General features: G+C 58.9%; 2 protein-coding genes across 4 annotated transcripts in view; both read left to right on the top strand.

Moving 5' to 3' along the window:
- The window catches only part of CLTCL1 (clathrin heavy chain like 1), a 110,639-nt gene extending 106,001 nt beyond the window's left edge, over positions 1 to 4,638 (top strand). For 2 of the 3 annotated variants that reach the window (XM_058281809.2, XM_058281807.2), the window contains 3 exons: positions 1,306 to 1,527; positions 3,548 to 3,624; positions 3,982 to 4,638. In XM_058281809.2, coding sequence (XP_058137792.1) covers positions 1,306 to 1,527; positions 3,548 to 3,624; position 3,982 — 300 coding nt within the window. In that variant the 3' untranslated portion in view covers positions 3,983 to 4,638. The remainder of the gene's footprint in view (positions 1 to 1,305; positions 1,528 to 3,547; positions 3,625 to 3,981) is intronic. The other variant, XM_058281808.2, reaches the window with a different exon arrangement.
- A 592-nt stretch (positions 4,639 to 5,230) lies between these two features.
- On the top strand, positions 5,231 to 7,899 carry SLC25A1 (solute carrier family 25 member 1). Its single transcript, XM_004480954.5, is given in 11 exon segments — positions 5,231 to 5,357; positions 5,359 to 5,410; positions 5,622 to 5,729; positions 5,879 to 5,978; positions 6,072 to 6,102; positions 6,104 to 6,211; positions 6,711 to 6,795; positions 6,882 to 6,986; positions 7,079 to 7,194; positions 7,283 to 7,356; positions 7,589 to 7,899. Coding segments are annotated over 11 exon segments (936 nt in total). The 5' UTR covers positions 5,231 to 5,315; the 3' UTR covers positions 7,704 to 7,899.
- Positions 7,900 to 19,845: the final 11,946 nt, after the last annotated feature.

Genomic DNA, 19,845 nt, shown 5'->3' with positions numbered 1-19,845 from the left:
TCTCAGCTCCCAGGGCTGCTATGGAGACTGGGCAGGCTGGGACACAGTTAACCACTTTGATCCTTTCATTCTTACCATGTGACTAGGAAATAGAGACTGGGTATAGAAAGAACTCGTTTACTAATGACTACTAACAACAAGGGTATACTTTTTAAAATTATGCTATTATAGACTGTATTAGTCAGCCAAAGGGGTGCTGATGTAAAATACCAGAAATCGGTTGGGTTTTTTGTTTGTTTTTAATTTTTTTATTGTCTTTTTTTTTAAAGATAAATAGATCACACAAAAATGGTTGGTTTTTATAAAGGGTATTTATTTGGGGTAGAAGCTTACAATTACCAAGCAATAAAGCATTAATTTACTTTCCTCACCAAAGTGTTTTGCCACATGTAGGAGCAAAATGGTTGCCAACGCCTGCCAGGGTTTAGGCTTCTTGGGTTCCTCTCTTCCTGGGCCTTGCTTCTGTCTGGGCTCAGGATCCCTCTCTTCCCACAGCTAGCTTCTCTTTCCTCACAGCCAAGCTCCTCTGTGTGCTTACTTCCTGGGGCTCCAGCATCAAAACTCCAGCATCAAAACTCCAACATCAAAACTTCAACTCTGTCCTTTGCCATGTCTTTCATCTGTGAGTCCCCATCCACCAAGGGGCGGGGACTCAATGGGCTCAATCAAAGCCCTAATCATAATTTAATCATGCCCAGGTACAGAACAGTTTACAAACAATCCAATATCTATTTTTGGGATTCATAACTATATCAAACTGCTACATAGACAATGAAATTTGTAAGTGTAAAAATGGTGATGAGGAGTTTTTGAGGGACATTTTCATGTCAGGAAGCAAAGGCAGATGGCTGTTTCTGGAGGACGAGCTGTGTCCCAATAGCTTCTGTGCATGGACTATGGAAGGGCAGCTCTGGCTGTGACTTAAGCATGGTGATGCTGCTCCTGTCCCTTCAATACCACCACTCCCAACCCCCAGCAGCTCGTGCTTGCATGTACCAAGCTCCCAATGTGCCTATAGCCGGTGCACCCCCTCAGGCAGTTCAGCAGGGTCTGCAGGAGAAGCTGCCAGGCCCCCCACTCTTCTCTGCCTCAGGTAGTGTGGGGGGAGGTGTTTCAACTTATCAGAGGGCAGCAAGTCACAAGGAGGGCTCTGCAGTATGTCCAGACTCACCCTCCTGGCACAGGGCCTCCATCTAGAGCCTGGCCCTGTTCCCTTGCCCTGCCGGCCAGCTGCCTGCAGGGCTCCTCCTGCTTATTGCCTGCCAAGCAAGACAGAGCCAAGTGGTATATTTGCCTTGCATGCAGGATGCCATGCAATATGCCGCTGAGTCCCGGGACACCGAGCTGGCTGAGAGGTTGCTGCAGTGGTTCCTGGAGGAGGGCAAGAAGGAGTGCTTCGCAGCTTCCCTCTTCACGTGCTACGACCTGCTTCACCCAGACGTGGTGCTGGAGCTGGCCTGGAGACACGGCCTCATGGACTTCGCCGTGCCCTATTTCATCCAGGTGATGCGGGAGTACCTCAGCAAGGCAAGTGCCATCCCATTTCCCTGGCTCCCAACTGTTCTTCTTGTCTTGCCTCAGAAGGCACTGCTCCCAGGCAGTGACCTTGGCCCAGGCCTGCTCCAAGGCCCTGGCGGTGGGCCCAGCTGCAGCAGCCCAAATTGCCTAGCTAGCAATGGCCTCTTCCCTTCGTACTCAGGTGGTATTTGCCCAAAATCTAACCTTCTCTAGAAAATCTCCGTGAGAGGCATTGCACTCCCCAGCCTTTCCCAGATTGTGCCTTGGGAGCTGTGGCAAGAGCACAATCTCCTGGGTGCTGGCTGACAGCCTTGGGGTAGTGAGAGCTAGAGAGGTGAGCCAGGCAGTACAGCTCCCAGGTGGAGCCTCAGGTGCCTATACATCCCTCGTCAGAGGTGGGACCCTCTGTGCGGACCCCAGCTGTCTCCCTTCAGAGAGAGGCCCAAAGGGTGCGCTGTGAACCTGTTGGTGGGAACCTCATTCGCTGAGCACTTAGTGAAAATGTTAATGCGCGTGTTCATCCTTTCACCATCTTGACTTTGATCCTTTTACCACTTAATGAGGTGGGAGTGTCAGATTTTTTTTGGAGGGGGTGGATCCTGGGGTCAGGGATTGAACCCTGGACCTCACATGTGGGAAGCCAGTGCTCAACCACTGAGCTACACTGGCTCCCCCAAGTTGCTTTTTTTCATTTGTTTGCTTATTTTGTTTTTTTGGGTTTTTTTAGGAGGTACTGGGGATCAAACCCAGAACCTATTCATATGGTGCTCAACCATTTAAGCTACATCTGCTCCTGGCAGTGTCAGATTTTAAAGCCCTCCCTGAGAGGTGAAGCCCTAGGAGTCCCTGTCTGGGCCTAGTGTTAGCTACTGCCCATAGCCCTGAGTCATCTGTTGTACTCGAGTCCCATGTCATGATTTCTAACCCGGTGAGAAAGCCACCTCACAGTGCCCACTTTGAACTGGGCAGAGACCCAGACCATACCAGGGAGTCCCTGGTGCCTCCAAGGGTTCCTTTAAGGGTGTGAGGGGAGGGCAGGGCTGCCCAGAGTTGGAATGGGCATTAGGAAAGAAACAGGAAGTAGTAGTGGCAGGTTCTCATGCTGCCAGCCTTTGGTCTAGAGAGGCTTGCTGTGCCTGTCGGCTGCAGAGCCTCCTGGGAGCTCACTACAGTACCTGGCACAGGCCATACCCAGGCCACTGCACTGGCTGCAGGAGAGGGGGGAGCACCAGAGTGTGTCCTGGGTCCCGTCCACACAGCAAATGTAAGGGCAGTGTGTCCTGGCAGGTCTGGCATGTGCTCGATGGCTGGGGCAGGCTGCTATAGGACACTGGTGGATGGGATGGTGAAGTCCCCTGGTTCCCAGACTGCAGAGCAGGTCATCTCCTGGGAGGGAACACAAGCACACTGGGGGGTCTCTTCCAGGAAGCTGTCCTTCCTGCCCCAGGCCACTTTGCCCACCCCTAAAAGGCTTAGTCAAGGGCAGCCTGCCTCTTCTGAGCACTGCATAAAGATGACTGTGGCTCCAGGCTTCTTCGGAAGTAGAGGCCGGGGCTCTCAGCCCTAGAGGAACTCAGGCCCACCCAGGCCTCCAAGATGCCATGGCCACAGAGGGCTTCAGGATTCTGCTGCCCTCTACTGTAGGTGATGAGTTCAAAGTGCAGCCAGGTTGGACATTCTGTGTGGGCACAGCTGCCATGGTGTTCGAAGAACCCTGCTCCCTGGCCTGGGGTCCTGGGGCACCTCCACTAGTCCTGGAAGTCCATGACTGCCACACATCTGCCCATGCTGCCACCCCCTGTCTCTGCTGAGGACCCAGACAAGATGCCTGTTCTGATGCGGGGGTGGGGGGGAAAGGGTGGGGTGGGGGGCTTCCCATCAGTGGTGTAGAGTGTGGGCCCAGGCACTTGGCTTGTTCACAACTTGGGCTGGGATCCAGCAGACTTGACCCAGCAGTTCTGGGAGGATGGGGGCCCAGGTGGGCTCTTGAGTGCCTGTTGGAGTGCTCAAGGGCTCCCACCTCTTGCAGGTGGACAAACTGGACACCTTGGAAAGTCTGTGTAAGCAGGAGGAGCACATGATGGAGCCACCCCTTTCTCATGTTTGGTAGTGGCACCCCCAGAGACACTTACCCATGGAGAGGTGAGGGGAAGGCAATTTGAATCTCCCTTCCCAGGCCAGGCCTCAGATTGGGGTAGGAATGCCAGAGCAGGGGCAAGAAGCCATGTAGAGGCATGTGTGTGTGTGTGTGTGGGGGGGGGGGGTGCTGGAGGAGGCTGGCTTGTTCTGGGAGGGGGCTTTGCACTGAAGAGCCCACCTGGGCTGGGCCAGCTTTTGAGCAGACTGACCTGGTGGTGACTTTGCACAGAAATGCCGGGCCTGGTGGCACTGAGGGTGTGGTGTGAGCAGGCTCCCCAGGGTCTGTGGGCCACCCCCCATTAATGTCCCTTTGGTGTTTTTTAGATGTGGATGGGCATGGATGAGACTCAGCTGACTTAAGTGTGACACCTCAAGACTGGTGTATCCTCCTGCCTGGCCGGCCTCTCTGGCTTCTCCCATACCCCTGGCCTCCAAACATCTGCTCTCCCAATGCCCCAGCCCCGGGAATCCCGGCTGATCCCAGACCTTGGGTCCTTGGGCCCCACCCCCGCTACTCCTGGGCAGCCGGAGAGGGCCCCGGCCCACCATGCTCCTCCCTCTCAGGCCCTCAGCTGATAGTGACGCCCTGCTGCTGCCCCCCTGCCGGCTTCCCCTAGCGCTTCCCTAGACTACGTTGCTACCACCGCCGTCTCCGCCTCCAGCGCCTAGAGAGCCGCCAGTCACCAAACGCCCTCCTCAACTGACCCGAGGAGTGTGTCTACCCCAGAAGCACAGAGGACCCCACGGCGGGTGGGGATACCTGGACTGTTACGTATTTTTGCCGGGATCCAGTGATTGCAGCCTCTGAGCCCTGCCGAGCCTGGCGTTCCTGGGGAGGTCCCTGTCTGCAAGGATTCCGGGGGAAGGAAGGGGAGGGCCGCTGGCAGACTCCCACGACCTCGTCCTGTTGGAGACACCAGGCTGTGTAACGTGGCTGTGAACCTCGCCTAATGGTGATATTAAAGTCGGTGTTTCCCAGCAGAGATGTGCTGTTTGCTGCCGGGGACTGGAGGGGCGAGAGCCGGTCTGGGCCGGCAGCGTAGGGGAGAGGTGCTAGGAGCTCTTTTGGGGTGGAGGCCTGCCTCTGCCCCCGGGAGGTGCCGCGGAGCACAGCCAAGCCCTACCCGAGGCGTTTCGGCCGGAGCTCCCAAGGCCCGCCCTCCTGGGGGCGGAGCCCCACCCGGGCTGCCCCAGACTCTCGGATCCGCGGGGGCGCGGCGCGTCCCACGTGTGCGGGGCACTGCCGGGTCTCCGCCCCTCCGGGGTCTGACCAGGGGCTCCACTCCCTCAGGACAGAGCTGCCGACCCCAGGGCCGCGCCGCTCCTCCCCCCAGCGCCCCAGCGGTTGGAAGAAAGTGCCCCCTTGACCCGCAGCTCCAGGCTCCCGGCCCCCGGCGCCGCCCCGCCCGGCCGCGCCGCGCCCCGCTCCGGGCCCGGCTCCCCATTGGCTGCGCACCCCGCCCCGCCTGGCGCCGGCCTCGGGCGCCCCGCCTGGCCTCAGTTTCCCGACCTGCGCGAGGCGGGCCGGGGGCGGGGCCGGGCTCCACCGCGCGGGGCGGGCCGTGGGGTGACGCGGCGCCCCGCCTCCGGGCCATAACCGCCGCCCGCCGCGCACGGAGAGGCTCGGACCCGAGGCCGACCGGCGCCCGCCCCCAGCCATGGCCGCCCCCCGCGACCCTCGCGCACTGGCGGCTGCCGCGGGCCGCCCCCGGGAAGGCCAAGCTGACACACCCGGGCAAGGCGATCCTGGCAGGTGGGTCCCGCCGACCCCCGCCCCGGCTCCGCGCCCCCCGCGCCGGCCCGCGGCGCTTCCGGGTGGCCCGGGCCGCCGAGGCCCCCGCCCCACTTCCGGGTTGGGCGGGCGGGGGGGCGCGGCTCTGCGCGGGGTGCCGGGACCCCCGGTGGGGGCGGGGAGCAGGCCGGGTGCAGGCCAGGGCGGGGGGCTCAGGGCCCGGTCCCCGCAGGTGGCCTGGCGGGCGGCATCGAGATCTGCATCACGTTCCCCACCGAGTACGTGAAGACGCAGCTGCAGCTGGACGAGCGCTCAAACCCGCCGCGGTACCGGGGCATCGGTGAGGAGGGGGCGGGGCGCCGACGGTGGCGGGACTCGCGGGGAAGACCAGACCTTGCAGAAAGGGGGGCCGGGAGCGGGGTGCAGGGCGAGCCAGGGGGAGGGGGCGGCGCGGGGGGCGGCGGGGTCCCTGACCGCCCCTTCCCCCAGTGGACTGCGTGCGGCAGACGGTCCGCAGCCATGGCGTCCTGGGCCTGTACCGCGGCCTCAGCTCCCTGCTCTACGGCTCCATCCCCAAGGCGGCCGTCAGGTGAGGCCCGGCCTGAGGGCAGCGAGGGGACGGTCAGGAGGGGGGTCCCGGGCGGGCGGCGGCCGTCGCCCCCTCACCCGCCTCCCTCCCTAGGTTCGGGACCTTCGAGTTCCTCAGCAACCAAAATGCGGGACGCCCAGGGAAAGCTGGACAGCACGCGCGGGCTGGTGTGCGGCCTGGGGGCCGGGGTGGCCGAGGCCGTGGTGGTCGTGTGCCCCATGGAGACCGTCAAGGTACGGGGCTCCCAAGGCAAGGATAGGCGGAGAGGGGGCCGGGAAGGTGAGGCCGTGGTGGTGGGTGCCCCGTGGAGACCATCAAGGGGCGGCGGACGGGGGTTAGGCGAGGTGAGGGGACGGCGGCCAGGGCAGACAAGGCCGAAAAGCAGAAGAGGGTGCTGCTGGGCGGGAGGTGTGGGAAGGGCCAACCACGTGCACCAGGGGAGCTGGACTCTACCCTGAAGGCAACCAGCAGACGTTACAGCTCTTAAAAGTGCTTTTATACACGAAGCGACATCACACGTGTTGGCTGCAGAAACCCCGGGAAGTGCCGGCCAACATATGCTCAGACCCGCGCCAAGTGAGCGGAGTCACCGCGCCCTGGTCTGCGTTTCGCATCCCTGGGCAGCCATTTTTAGGCTCCCGGTGAAAAGCCGCCGCCTGGGGGCAGCCACCTCCACTTCCCTGCCTGACCCGGGCTCAGGCGGTGGCCAGCGCCTCTGCTCTTTCCTCTCAGGTGAAGTTCATCCATGACCAGACTTCCGCCAACCCCAAGTACAGAGGTTTCTTCCACGGGGTCAGGGAGATTGTGCGGGAACAAGGTGAGCCGCAAGCCCCGGCCTTCCTCCTGGTACCCCGCCCCTCCCCCAGCCCGGCCTGACTCTCCACCCTCTGCTCCCACCCCCAGGACTGAAGGGGACGTACCAGGGCCTCACGGCCACCGTGCTGAAGCAGGGCTCCAACCAGGCCATCCGCTTCTTCGTCATGACCTCCCTGCGCAACTGGTACCGAGGTGCGCCTGCCCCGCCCCCCACCGCGTGGGCTCCTCCCGCTTGCGCTCCTCCCAGCCTTCTCGCCCTGACCGCCACCCCTACCCCCTTCCAGGGGACAACCCCAACAAGCCCATGAACCCGCTGGTCACCGGGGCCTTCGGCGCCATTGCCGGTGCAGCCAGCGTGTTCGGGAACACTCCGCTGGATGTGGTCAAGACCCGGATGCAGGTGGGGTGGGGTTGAAGAGGGGAGGGGGAGCTGGGGGAGAGGCTGGCGCCCTTGAGCCTGAGCACTCTCCTGGATTTGTGTCCCGCAGGGCCTGGAGGCCCACAAATACCGGAACACCCTGGACTGCGCTCTGCAGATTCTGAGGAATGAGGGGCTCAAGGCGTGAGTGGGGGAGGGGAAGGCTGGTGTCCCTAGCGCCTCCCTGGCCCCCCCTACCTGGACTTGATCCCTCACCCTGCGCCACCCGTCTACCCCCTGGAAGCCTGTACCTTTGGCATCTGTCCCTTCCCCCTACCCACCAGGAGCTCCCTTCCAAATTCCGCAGAGGCACCTCCTTAGCCTTTTTCTCCTGCCTCTCACCTCCATCTTGCTCATCTCATGCCCCTCTCCCCAGGTTCTACAAGGGCACTGTCCCGCGCCTGGGCCGGGTCTGCCTGGACGTGGCCATCGTGTTTGTCATTTATGATGAGGTGGTAAAGCTGCTCAACAAAGTGTGGAAGACGGACTGAGCAGGAGGGTCTGCGTGGGGACCCCCGTGCCTCCACACCAGCCGCCCCTCCCATCTCCCATGAGTCTGTGATTCCAGTGCAGTTGTGCCAAAAGGCCCCTTTTGCCCCCTGTGGCCTGTGTCTGTCCCTGTGGCTGTTGGGACCGTGTGTCCATGTGGTCTGTGTACAACTCTGCCACGGTGTTCCTTTGTTTGGCCAGCTGTGTCCCTGTGGGTCCATGTTTCCCATGTGAGCCGTGTGTCGGTGTTCCATGTTATGTGACCCCGTGCCCCACCTCCCGGGGTGCCCGTGGGGCCTGGGTCCATGGCCCAGTCCCAGCCCGGTGCCTTCCACCCTGGGTGGCGGGGGCACCCTGTCCTGGCCTACCACAGCTGCCTCCGGGCCTCGGCCTTGCCTCACGCATTCCAGGGCACCTGTGCCCTCTGCTTCTCCTGCCACTGGCCTTAAGTGGCCCTCGGGCCCTCCCTCCGCCCGGGACGGGGTGGCACCCGCCACTCTCAGGACCACCCTCCCAAGGCAGAATAAACCGGATCCTGTCATAGCGTCCTGCCTGTGTAGGCCCATCTGCAGTTGGAGGGAGTGGGGAGGGCAGCCAGCCTCAGTTTCCCAGCTGGGCTCCGTCTACCCTGTGGCCTGGTGGGCTGGAAGGAGGCACCGCTGTGTGATCAGTACAGGGTGGGCCAAGGGGTCAGGGGAGGAGTGGGTTGCCTCTGCCCCTGGCCCGCAGTGTTGCCCACCACCTCAGCTCCCTCAGTCCCCTCTCTGCAATGGGCTGCTTTGGAAGGAACAGTGGGAAAATGCTGCAGGCCCTGGACTCTGTGGGGGGCATCTGGCTTCCCATTCCCTGAGGCTCTGGGCCGGGAGCTGTCCTCATGCCTTCACCCAGCCTGGGAGGCAGCTGTCCTGGGGCAGAAGGACAGAAGGTGGCCCTCCGTGGGGAGCCTCTGGCACCCAGGCACAAGTGGGAAACCAGCCCTCCCTACCCCCACCTTCAGGAGGGGGCCTGTGGGGGAACAGCATCAGCAGTACTCCTAGTTGTGCTGGGGAGAAAGCATCTTCCTGCCAAGTGACCCCTCTGGGGGAAAAGAGACCCCAAGTCTGGCTCCGAATGAGGGATAGCCCCTTGGCAGCTGAAGCCTCCTCTAGGCGGGGCCCTGGCTGCTCTAATAGACACAACAGACTGGGTGGCTTCAACAGGAATTTATCAGCTCACACTTTGTGAATCCAAAATTAAGGTGTCGGCAGGCCACGCCTTTTCCGAAGTTTGCCTCTCTTTTCCTGGCTTCTCTGGCTTCTACTTCCTTGTCCAATTTTCTATCCTTGTCCAGTCATATCAAATTAGGGCCCCACCCCCAATTCAATTTGCCATCATCTCAATAGAATCTTTAGAGATCCTATTTACGAATGAGTTCAGGCCCCCCCTTCCCCAGCAGAACAGGGCTTAGCACTTGAGCATGTTGTGGGGGGCCGTGATTCTTGACTGCTAGGAGAGCTCCTCTGGTGACCTCCAGCAACACCCAATAATGTCACCGTGGTCTCTGCCCACAGCAGGGGAAAGAGGAGTGCAGGGTGCCCAGGGCACATCTGAGGGGCCACGTGGGTTCGGGGATGTAAGGGGAGCAGCCTTTGGCCTGGTAGGAGAGCCCAGGAGTAGGGAGCAGGTGTTAGCTCAAGACATTAAGGCTGGAGAGGCCCAAGAACCCAAACCCCTGGCCCTGCCATTATTTGCATCATTTGCAGGCTATTGGTGGGGGAGGGGGGTGGACCTGGGCAGAGTGGGAGGCTCAGGATCCCACCTCTCCCCATTTGCTGACTGAGTAACTGGGCAAGTCACCTGATCTCAGTTTCCTCACTGTAAAGGGGGATAATACAAGATGCCACCTCATTGGGTTCTAAGGATGAAATAATTTAGCCCCTGTACGGGTTTAGAACCATGCCTAAGGAAGCCCCCATGGGTGTTTGGTTTCTCTCAGGGCTGCTGGAGGTTGTTTGCAGTGTCCCCGAGTTCTAGGTCATTCCTGGAGTAGATGAAGGCCCAGCTGCTGGGCCTTAAGGCAACACAACCTGCTTCTCTCTCCTGCATTAGTGACCCTCAAGGATACCAGCCACTCGAGCCCCACACCAGGGCCCCCAGTCCTGTATCCACCCGCCTTCATAGGGAGGAGGTAGCTGAGAGCAGGGCCCTGCAGTAGCTCCAGGGTGTCCTCGCTGGTGCCACACAGCACAATGTGGCCTCAGATGTGAATTAATGGAGCTGGAGCCCCAAGTATGGGAGAGCCGGCATTTGTTTCCCACGTTACAGAAGGCAGGTGCAATCCTTGGAGCTGAAACCTGAGGGAAGGGGGTGAGAGGCCAGGGCAGGAAGGGAAGGGTGTCCTGTGTGCAGGCAAGAGCCTGAGGGAAAGGTCAACAACGCAGAAGGAAGTGAACACGTGGGCAGCACCTGGAGAGCCAGGCATGTGCAGTAATGGGGCCAAGGGGCAGAGAGGTGGGTGGATCCACAAGCCAACCAGGAGGCAGAGCAGACTCCTGGTGCCCCAGTTCCCCTAGCAACCCAGCTGGCACGGTTGCATATCAGAGAGGAGCACCTGAGGACTCCAAGTCACCCGTCCCCAGAAGGGGGCCACCAGAGCCAGCCTCCATCCTCTGGCACAGCCTCGAGCCTGCGATCATCATGGGCAGGGCTCTGCCCAAGAAGGACAATGGCCTCAGAGGGCACAGGAGCAGTTGGGCTGACCTCTGCCCTGCCCTCCCCATTGTGCAGCTGAGGGAATGCTCTGCTTTCTCTGGTTGAAGGCCCCTCACGTAGCTGCCCTCCAGCGTTGCCCAGCCTGGGACTTCTTTGAACCCTCCCCTTAAGATATGGCTGCAGAGATGACCCCCGGGCTTTTCCATATCCTATGTGTAGATGAAGAACTGCAGTCAGGCCTTAGTATCCAGAAGAATGCCTCTCACTCCTGACAAATAGGTCTTCTGTCTCCTTTCAGCCAGCAAAGAGAATTGGGTTTTTTTAGGGGTTGTGTCCTTTTCAGCCCTCTGAGAACAACTGAGGGTGCTAGAGTACCTTCTTTTTTATTTCCTAAATATTTTCACTGATTCCTTGGACAGGGGTCTTAGGTCAGGGGCAAAGCCAGGAAGTCTAAGGTTTCCTGGGGACCTGGGAACAAGGATGAGCACCCAGCACAGTGGAGGACAGGAAAGATGAGGCTTGAAAGAATGATCGGGGAATAGAGCAGAAACATTGGAACTGTTGCTATGTGGCTTGGTGCCAACAATGTAGGCTGACAATGTGGTGACCCAGGGAAAATATTGTGGCCCTTGGTGTGGCCCTGTAGCTCCCCTCTTGAAACTGAGCAAACGCGAATTCCTTATACCCAACGCACTCTAAAGGCCGATTTCTGAGACACCAGGGTTCCAAAGAGAAAAAACATTTGCACAAAGGTCAGTCACCTTAGACGGCCCAAAACTGCCTCCACAATTTACAGGAATTCTAATATTTTATAACATCAGGATGCTAATGAGTAATTGGTGGAGTTTGCACAGGTTCTTAATAAACATTAAGGGGCTTAATAGGATGGAAGTGGGTACCAGACCAGGGTGAGTCACAAAGTTACAATTAGGAGAGATCAAGGCATCAGGAAGAGGGGGATACGGAAAACAAAGGTCAGTTATTAGGCTTTTCATACGGATATCAGAGGAAGGTGGAGTGGTCACCCTTACAACAGAACTGTTCATATGCAAAGGTAAGCTCCATCTGGAATAACTATAATAGCAGGTACAAGGGGATATATGTAAGGGTAAGATCCGCCTGGAATAATTATTACAATTATTAGTCAGAAATGGCCACATACAAAGGGTGAAGTCAGCCTAGCCATTCAGGAATTTCACATATCTACTTATTTTATAATTTAATGGAAGTAAAAAAGCATTTATATAATGATTTAGGAATCATTAACTACTTATTCATTCTTAACCCTGGGTTATTTTCCCACCTAATCCTCTATTGGCTCTAACCTGACCCCACTTGGCTCCAGGTTGTAACCTCCCAAAGTGACCTGAGAGAGTGTATCTTGTCACCCCTCTCCACCAGCAAGCTCTGAACAAACGACTCCGGTAACCCGTGGCTCACTAGCTCGCAAAGCAGCCCAATCCCTAGCTGAGAAGCCCAGCGAAGCTAGGGCGCCCTGGGCGGTTTTCCCGGCTGACGCGGTGGGTCGCTGAGGCTCCCTAGCCAGCCGGCTTATCTGCCCGGCAGAAACCTAACACAGGCTGAGAGCACACCCGACTGCCTCCCCCACCGCCGCCGCCGACTACCCAGGCGAGCCCCCTCCTCTCGGTGCCCACGAATCGCCCCAAGTCTGGGGCGGAGAAATAAAATGCCCGCGACTATGATCCTGCGGTCAGACCGGTTACGCCTGCAAGGCTGTGCCCACCAGGCCCGGGGCGAGGGTCGCCTCCGGTAAGCGGCAGGGGCCCGTGGTCACTCGTCGGCGCCCCGGGCCCGGGTGCTGAAGGCCGCGGGGCCCAGAGCAGCGAAGCCTCTCTCGGCACCGCCGTGGAAGGGCGGCATGGGGGTGCGTGGGCCAGGGGACTCCCGGAGGCCCTTTTCTGAAGGAGGACTCAGAAGGCTTCGAGGACACGGAGCGCAAGCACAACTGCAGGGCCGCCCCGCCGGACAGCAGATTTCCCGGCCAAAACCGCTAGCGCCCCGAAGTCGGGGGCGGCGCGCCCTGATGGCGTCACGAGGCCGCGCCCCCGGCTGGGTGCGCATGCTCAGCCCGGGACCTGGGGACCCCGAGTTGTGCTGTTTCCGCACGAGTCTTGGTTTCCGTGCCTCTGTGGCCCCCTCTTTCTGTTTTAGTAGGTGGGTGTCGGGGACGGGGCTTCTCGCCGTCACGGCCACTAGCCCCTGGCCCTCGATTCCACCGCGAGCCCTCCGACCTCGTCCGCAGCCCCCCGCACGGCACTAGCAGGCTCAGCCACCGTCGTACCTGATGGAGTCACCCCCGCCGAGCTTGCCCCACTCTTGATGCACCAGCTGAGGGGGGTCACTTTCGGCCCCCCGCCACTAACACACACACACACCTGGAGATGCCTCAGTTTCCCAGGGCAGCCTTCTGCCGATCAGCACGCTGTTCCCCCTTCCTGGAACACTCTTCCCACCCTCCATCTTTCCCCTGTCTTTCTCACTGTCCTTGGGGCCTTGCTGGTCAGGGACCTGTTCCTGTTTCCCCTCACAAACCCCTCATCTGGTTATTCTTCCTGTGTCCTCAGGTCCCAGCTCCCCGAGGGCAGAGTCTAGGCCTGTGTCACCTGAGTCCACTCCACAGGGTGGGAGAGATGTTCGGTGTCACCCTGCTCAAGGAGGGAAGGAAGGACTCCTGACTGGCTTGTCCTCCCCCTGTCCCTTTCTGCCCCAGTATCTCCAGTCTCAGCCATGGGAAGGGAGGGGGAGCCAGTTCCATTTATCAGATGGGAAAAGCCCAGGAAGACAAAGGACCTCTCTGGGACCCAGGAGATCCTCCATGCCTCACTTAGTGAGAGGGGACTAAAGATGGCAGCAGGTGGCATCACACCAGCCCCATCTGAGTCATTCAACAAACATACCCCACAATGGCTGGGTGTGTACCCTGGCATGGGACCCCAAGGGAAAGATGGAGAATCTGCAGTAGCCCCAATCTGGTCTGTCAGATCTGTGATGGGGAAGGGTGTGTGTCTGTCTGAGGAACCCAAGCCCAAAAGGTGGGAAGGGTACTCCAGGCGAGGGAACAAGAGAGGGTGGTGGATCTGAGGATGTCTGCTGGGGGCAGAGGGGCTGTCTTCCCTGATGTCCAGCAAAGGGGGCAGAAGTGGTGGGTGAAGCCCAGGACTCTGTCTTGGGGATGGGGTGGGGTGCCTTAGGGCTTGGTCTGGTGACAGCAGGGGAAACTGAGACCAGAGCCCTGGCCAGCGGGGGCGGCCTCTCGCACCCGCCCTCTGATCCACAGCGATCCACAGCGCGCTCCCTTCTGACAATTGAGCGGCCAAAGCAGATTAACCCGGGTGTTAATCCCCCCTAATGGCTTCAGAATCCCCGCTCCGAGGCGCTAAGCCGGCCTTTCTCCGCGGCCTAGCACGAGCCCTCCCGGCGGCTTCATCCCCTGGCTGCACCGATGCTATCTGGACCCAGCCCTGCCGCGGGCCCGGCTAATCCCCGGCGCGCGCTTTCTTCCCGGTCCCGCCCGAGATTCGGCCGATTGGCGTTTGATTATGGCTGCTATCGAGGGCCCCTTTGTGCGATCGGCCCTAAATCCCCTAATTCTGTGATAAAGGAGGCATTAGCGGGCGTTTTTTGCAGTGAAAGGCACCGGGATGAAAGAAAGCAATCAGGGGATTCCTGATGGCCTCGCCCTACCGGCAGCGGAAGGAGGAGATGAGGGGAGGAAGGGGCGGAAAGGGTGAGGGTGTGGGGAGAAGAGCAGGGGGGCAGCATCCACTGAGCCGAGGGTACCCTGGGCACTGGCTCACCCCTTCCCCCTGGAGTTCTCCTACCTGACTCAGAGCTGCATCAGCCACCTCCTCACCTGGGCCTGGGAACCCTGCCCCACTGGTGCACAGGATACCCCCGCTGCTCCTGGTACCCCCTACCCACCTGCACCCAGTACCCCTCCCCATCCTCACCGTGGCTGCTGTTTTAGCAGTGGATACCCCCAGCCTCATCAGGTCTCAGGCAGCAGCGCCCCTGGGTGAGGGCCCCACCTCCAGTCTCCCCACTACCCCCCTATCTGTCCAGCCACTTGCAGGGCCCTAACCCTCAATCTCCATCCTGCCTTGGCCAGCCCAGGCTGCCTTCCACTGGGAATGTTGCACTGGGGCCTCCAGTGGCCCCAAACCAATGGTTTGTCAGGATCCATCTGTAGGTCAGTTTCTCTGTGCCCTCCCCATTCACACCCCACCCGCTCCAGGCACCCTGCCCCCACTTGTTCATCCCCTCTCTTTGGGCACTGGCCAGCTTTGTCCTGTCCTGGAAGCAGCTGGGACTGCTCAGAAACAGAAATGAGAGCTGCCAGGAGGACAGGATGGTCCAGGACCTGAGATGACTGGGAGAGGGCAGATGGGGTGGCCAGGGAAGGGCCCCTGGAGGAGGGCGGCAACACTGTGATGAGGCTGGGGTGAGAGGAGCTGGACTTGGGAGGAAAGGACGGAAGCTCCCGGGTGAGGGGCCTGGACCAAGCAATCTCAGTGCCTCCAAGGCCCGATGGGGCAGCCAGAGGGAGGGGGGTGGCAGTAATGTCCTGTCCTCCAGGGCTGGAAGGGCTGCAGAGTTTGCTTCCTACCCTGAGAGGAAGGAGAATACTTGGAGAGTTCGAAGAAAGGGAGAGCCCGTGATTATTCCATTTGTGTTTTTGAGGATCATTCTGGCTTGGGGTGAGGGGACTCCCTTGGGGAAGGGGTTGATCCAGGTGAGAAAAGTGACCAGGGATGGGTTAGAAATGCACAGTGGGGGCCCAGACGAGAGACATCTATGGTTGGCACTAAGTTGGTGGCAGTGCAGAGGGACACATGGGCAATTCCAGATGGCATTGGAGGTAGCATCCCTGAGATTTAGATATGGGGAGCAAAGGGGATACTGTCACGTGGCCTGCAGGTTTAAGGCTCAGGCAGCTGTGAGCATTTATGGAGGCAAACAGGTAGGCATTTACCCAGGTGGACAGGAGTGCATTTACCAAGATGAATGGGAGTCCAGGTGTGTGCTTACCCAGGTGAGCAGATGGAAAGGTGGGTGGCAAGTGGAGAGGTGTATCTCCGAGGTGGAATGGAGGCCACTGGGGCTGAGTGTAGACAAACACCACTGCACCATCCCCTTGCTGTGAGTGGTGGCTGCTAATGGCACACAACTGCCTTGTCTTGGAGAATTTCCCCTAGGTAATGCAAACCCCTCCAAGCCTGGGGCAGGTCTCTAACATTGAGTAGCATGGGGTGCAAAAGGCCAGCTCCTGCCTTGCCTCCAAGTGGTCCAACTCTGAAATGTCATCTGTCTGCCCAGCGCCACCACATATGAACACACTAACTGACCTCTACCTGGGACCACCTCCTTGCTTAGCATTCCCCTACCCCACCCGAGCCATGACCTGCTTCTAGAGGAACCAACCAGCTCAGTTTTTCTGGGACTAAGGAATTTTCTGGAAGGCAAAACTTCCAGAGTCCCAGGAAAACCAGAAGGGTGGTTGCCCTATGCTTCTTTCACAGTTCTTTTTAGAGCACACCCCCAAAAAATCATTTGAAAAAGTTTCTGTTTGGGGTGATGAAAAATATTCAATAAGAAATGATAGTGAATGAACTCCCCTCATTTGTACACTTGATTTTTTTGTCTTTATTCATTTTTTTAATATTACATTCAAAAAATATGAGGTCCCTATATACCCCCCACTCCCCTTCATTTGTACACTTGAAAGTGGATTCAGGGAAGCAGATTTGGCTCCACTGATAGAGCATCCGCCTACCACATGGGAGGTCCAGGGTTCAAACCCAGGGCCTCCTGGCCCATGTGGTGAGCTGGCCCACGTGCAATGCTGATGTGTGCAAGGAGTGCCATGCCACGCAGGGGTGTCCCCTGTGTAGGGAAGCCCCACATGCAAGGAGTGCACCCTGTAAGGAGAGATGCCCCGTGTGAAAAAAGCACAGCATGCTCAGGAGTGGCGCCACACACAGAGAGAGCTGACATAGCAAGATGACACAACAAAAGAGACACAGATTCCCAGTGCTGCTGACAAGAATGCAAGCGGACACAAAAGAACACACAGTGAATGGACAAAGAGAGCAGACAACAGGGGGTAGGAGGGAGAGCAATAAATTTTTAAAATCTTAAAAAAAAAAAGTGGATTCAAAGTGGTAATGTTGAGATGTCCATATGTGACCATAATAAAAGTTCAAATATATTTTTTATAGACATTGAGTACCTAGTTTAGGTAAGACATAGTTCAGTAGGTAGACACATCATCAAGATATAATAAAAATTGAAAGATGAAAATATCGACATATAGCTCATGAAGTTGCTTATCGACAGAAGTTCCTTAAACATTCTTTTTTTCACATTGGGAGAGAAAGCAAGCAACCAGTTTCTGTGCCTTTTTACATTTGTCCAGTTTTTCCTTTTCCTACTGGACTATCTTAGGTCTGGGACATTGTTTTTAGCAACTCAACTGTTCATTCTCTCTCTCTCCCCCCCCCCCCCCATCTCCCATCTCTGGCTTTTCCTGGTTTTTGGCTTCTGGCTCTATGTCCAAGATCCTTGGTCTCTAAGACTTCAGCCTCTGGATGAGGAGGTGGATGATGAAGAGGAGGGAGAGGCGCTCAAGCCATTGGACAGGAATGAGATCGAGATGGACGTGGAGATGCTTGATTCTGTGGACTGAAGGCTGGGGCTGCTGCAACCAGCAGAAGCTTGTGCCCAGGTCAAATGAAGAGCTCAGGACAAGCCTTGCACCCTGCTGTAGGCGCAATAGCCAGAAAAGCCCTGGCAGGGCCCTCTCCGAGAGCTGGGATCTCAACACTGGGAGCAACTCGGTCTGGCCCTGACTGTGACGTGATGCTTGATGCCGTCCTCCAAGCCCTGGGTGGAGGGGACGTTCCTTGAAGGAAGGACGTCCTGGTTCGGTGCACCACAAACCAGGCTGCTGTCCAGCGGGCAGAGCCAGTTGTCACCATCGCTCGCTGGCTGAGACAGGAAGAGCTTGAGTTGAAGATGCTGCAGCTAGGAAAGGGGCTGCTCTTGGTCTGCATCTCCTTACGCATGGGGCAGGGACACCCTGAGTGGCCTGGTCCATGACCACTGATGGCCGAAGACTGACCTTTGTTTGAATAACGCCTCTTTGGGCTTGCTTTGGCAAACACCAGTGCTCAGCTGGAATTGTCCTTCTTCAGTCCATTTTGCCAAAAGAGTCTTGAGGTCTCGGTGGGGGACGGAGCCAGGGGAGAGTGTCCTGTTGCCTTGGGGTCAAGGGATCTTGTGGCACCGTCCTTTCACTGTCCACTCATTCATTCTGTGCTCCTCACTGGAAATGCTGGCGTGGTTGTGAGCAGCCTGATGCACTCGCCTTCTGTCGAGTGGGTGAGAGCACCAACTGGCCCAAAGCAGTGATCCCAAGGAAACTGCAGCCCTGGAGTTCATCCTTCTCTTTTCAAATAGAGAAGTTCCTGAAGGTCCCTTGGGACCTGGAGCAGGAAGGGGAGGAACAGAAGCTCCTGCTTCTAGGAGAAGCCCTGGCCCAGGAATCTTCCCACACTGCGCTCCACTGGGGAAGTGGTCCGAGGCTGCCCTTGGCTCCTGGCCCTGGGACAAGCCCTGGAGGTTTCTGCCTGGGTAGGAAACCCTGTTGTGGGGGGAGCTGTGGAGCCCTGGCTTGGAGGCTGCAACCCTTCCTTACACTTGGGACTTTGCCCAGCTCTGTGCCCCAGGCCAATCGCTCCCTCTCTCTCCATGTCAGTTTCCCAATTTTATACGGAAGAGCTGGCATAAAGTGTGTGAGCCTGCGCTCAGAGAGCATGCGCCAGCTCACCTCCTGTGGATGGGGTGTGGGTGTATGGCTGGCACGCCTAGCGCCCACACCCTGGGAGAGGACAGGACAGGCACTCATCTGGGAAACTGCCCTCAGCCTCCGGCTTGGCCACTCCTCTCCTGCCCGCGGCTCTCCAGGTGGCTCCCGACTGCTGGCCTGCTGCTGGGCTCCAGGCAGGGACGTCCTCCCCCAGCCGCCCGGGGTTCGGGGCTCGTCGCACCAGCCGCTGCCTGGCAGCCTCCCCGGCTGACGCAGCTCCCGTCGACAGGGCATTACCACACTGCTGAATGTTCCCTCCTTGCTGCCCGGTTCCACTTCTGTTCTGGTGCTCAGGTAGGAGTGGGTGGGGAGAGTCTCTGGCAAGACCAAGCTCCACCCAGGGACCCACAGGTGTGAGCGGTGGGCTCCAGAGCTCTGCTCCCGCCGCAGGATCAGGGAGCACGTGCGCCCGCAGGCCCTGGCTGGCTCGGTCGACCAGGGGGACTCCGCGCGCAGGGCAGTGATGCCCGCTGGTCGCTGCAGGGCACATGTGGGTGATGCATCCACGGCTCTGCTCGCAGGCACCGGCCAACGCCGTGTGCCACCAGCCCTCCCCGTGATTCCCTGGTCCCATGAACCTTGGGGGCACCTGGAACACTGCCGGGTGGGGGGGCCATGCTGCTGATGGGCTTGGTGGGCTTGGAGAGCCTGGAGGAGCTGGGGGTGAAGGGGGGGGGCTACCTGATATCTGACCACCGCCCCACGGTCAAGGTGCCCCGGTGCTTCCCACAGAGGACAGCCAGGAGCAGGGCACCTGGAGGCAGGCAGGGGAGTGTGGCCGATGATAAGGCCAGGCGGCCCCCTCCTCTTCCTCTTTGGCCTCCCGGCCCCTGTGTTTGCAGACGGGATCCCTGAACTGGATGTCCAGCCTGTCCCCAGCTGGGGTAGGAGAGGATGTGAGGGAGTCCAGGGAACCGGGCCCCACTACCAGGGTGGAACGAGTGTTGGGGGACTATGACTGGTATCACAGCAACCCTCCGACAATCAGTGAATCTTTCCCTTTTAGAGGTGAGCATCCAGCACCAACAGCTCACGGTGACCGCTGGAGCCAGAGACTGTGATTGACAGAGAAAGTGCGTTTGAGACCAATATTTCCTCATGAAAGTGTACGATGAGAGTGTTGGACTTCCCTGATCACCCAGAGGGAAGGGGCCTCTCGGCCCTCACCTGGGGCAGGCGGGAGGCTGGTGCAGGCTCCTGGGCTCTGTGCTGAGCTAGGGCTTCACCCTTTAGCTCCCAGTCATGGGGAAGCCAGGCTAGAGCCCACGGGGAGCTCAGGACAGGGCCTGTCACCCCCCAGACAGGGAGCCGCTCAGCGACTGAACGTGCCATGAGGGGAATCGGGGGAAGACTGTGGTTGTCGGTCCCAGCAGGCCGTGACTTGCACCCCCTCCCAACAGGACCTGTCCACATCCCCGTAACATCAGCAAAGTCTGAGTTGTGGACCGATGGACGCAGCCCTCCCAGGTCCCGCCAGCTCAAAGCGCTCAGAGCCAAACTCCTCCTGAGGCCAGTCAGCAGCCACACGGCGGGGAGTATGGACCTCAGACTGCACGGCCCAACTT

This window comes from Dasypus novemcinctus, chromosome 19, assembly GCF_030445035.2.
Source record: "Dasypus novemcinctus isolate mDasNov1 chromosome 19, mDasNov1.1.hap2, whole genome shotgun sequence".
In the NCBI taxonomy this organism is placed as follows: domain Eukaryota; kingdom Metazoa; phylum Chordata; class Mammalia; order Cingulata; family Dasypodidae; genus Dasypus; species Dasypus novemcinctus.
Note: the sequence above shows the minus strand (reverse complement) of the source record. Positions and strands in the feature narration are given on the sequence as shown.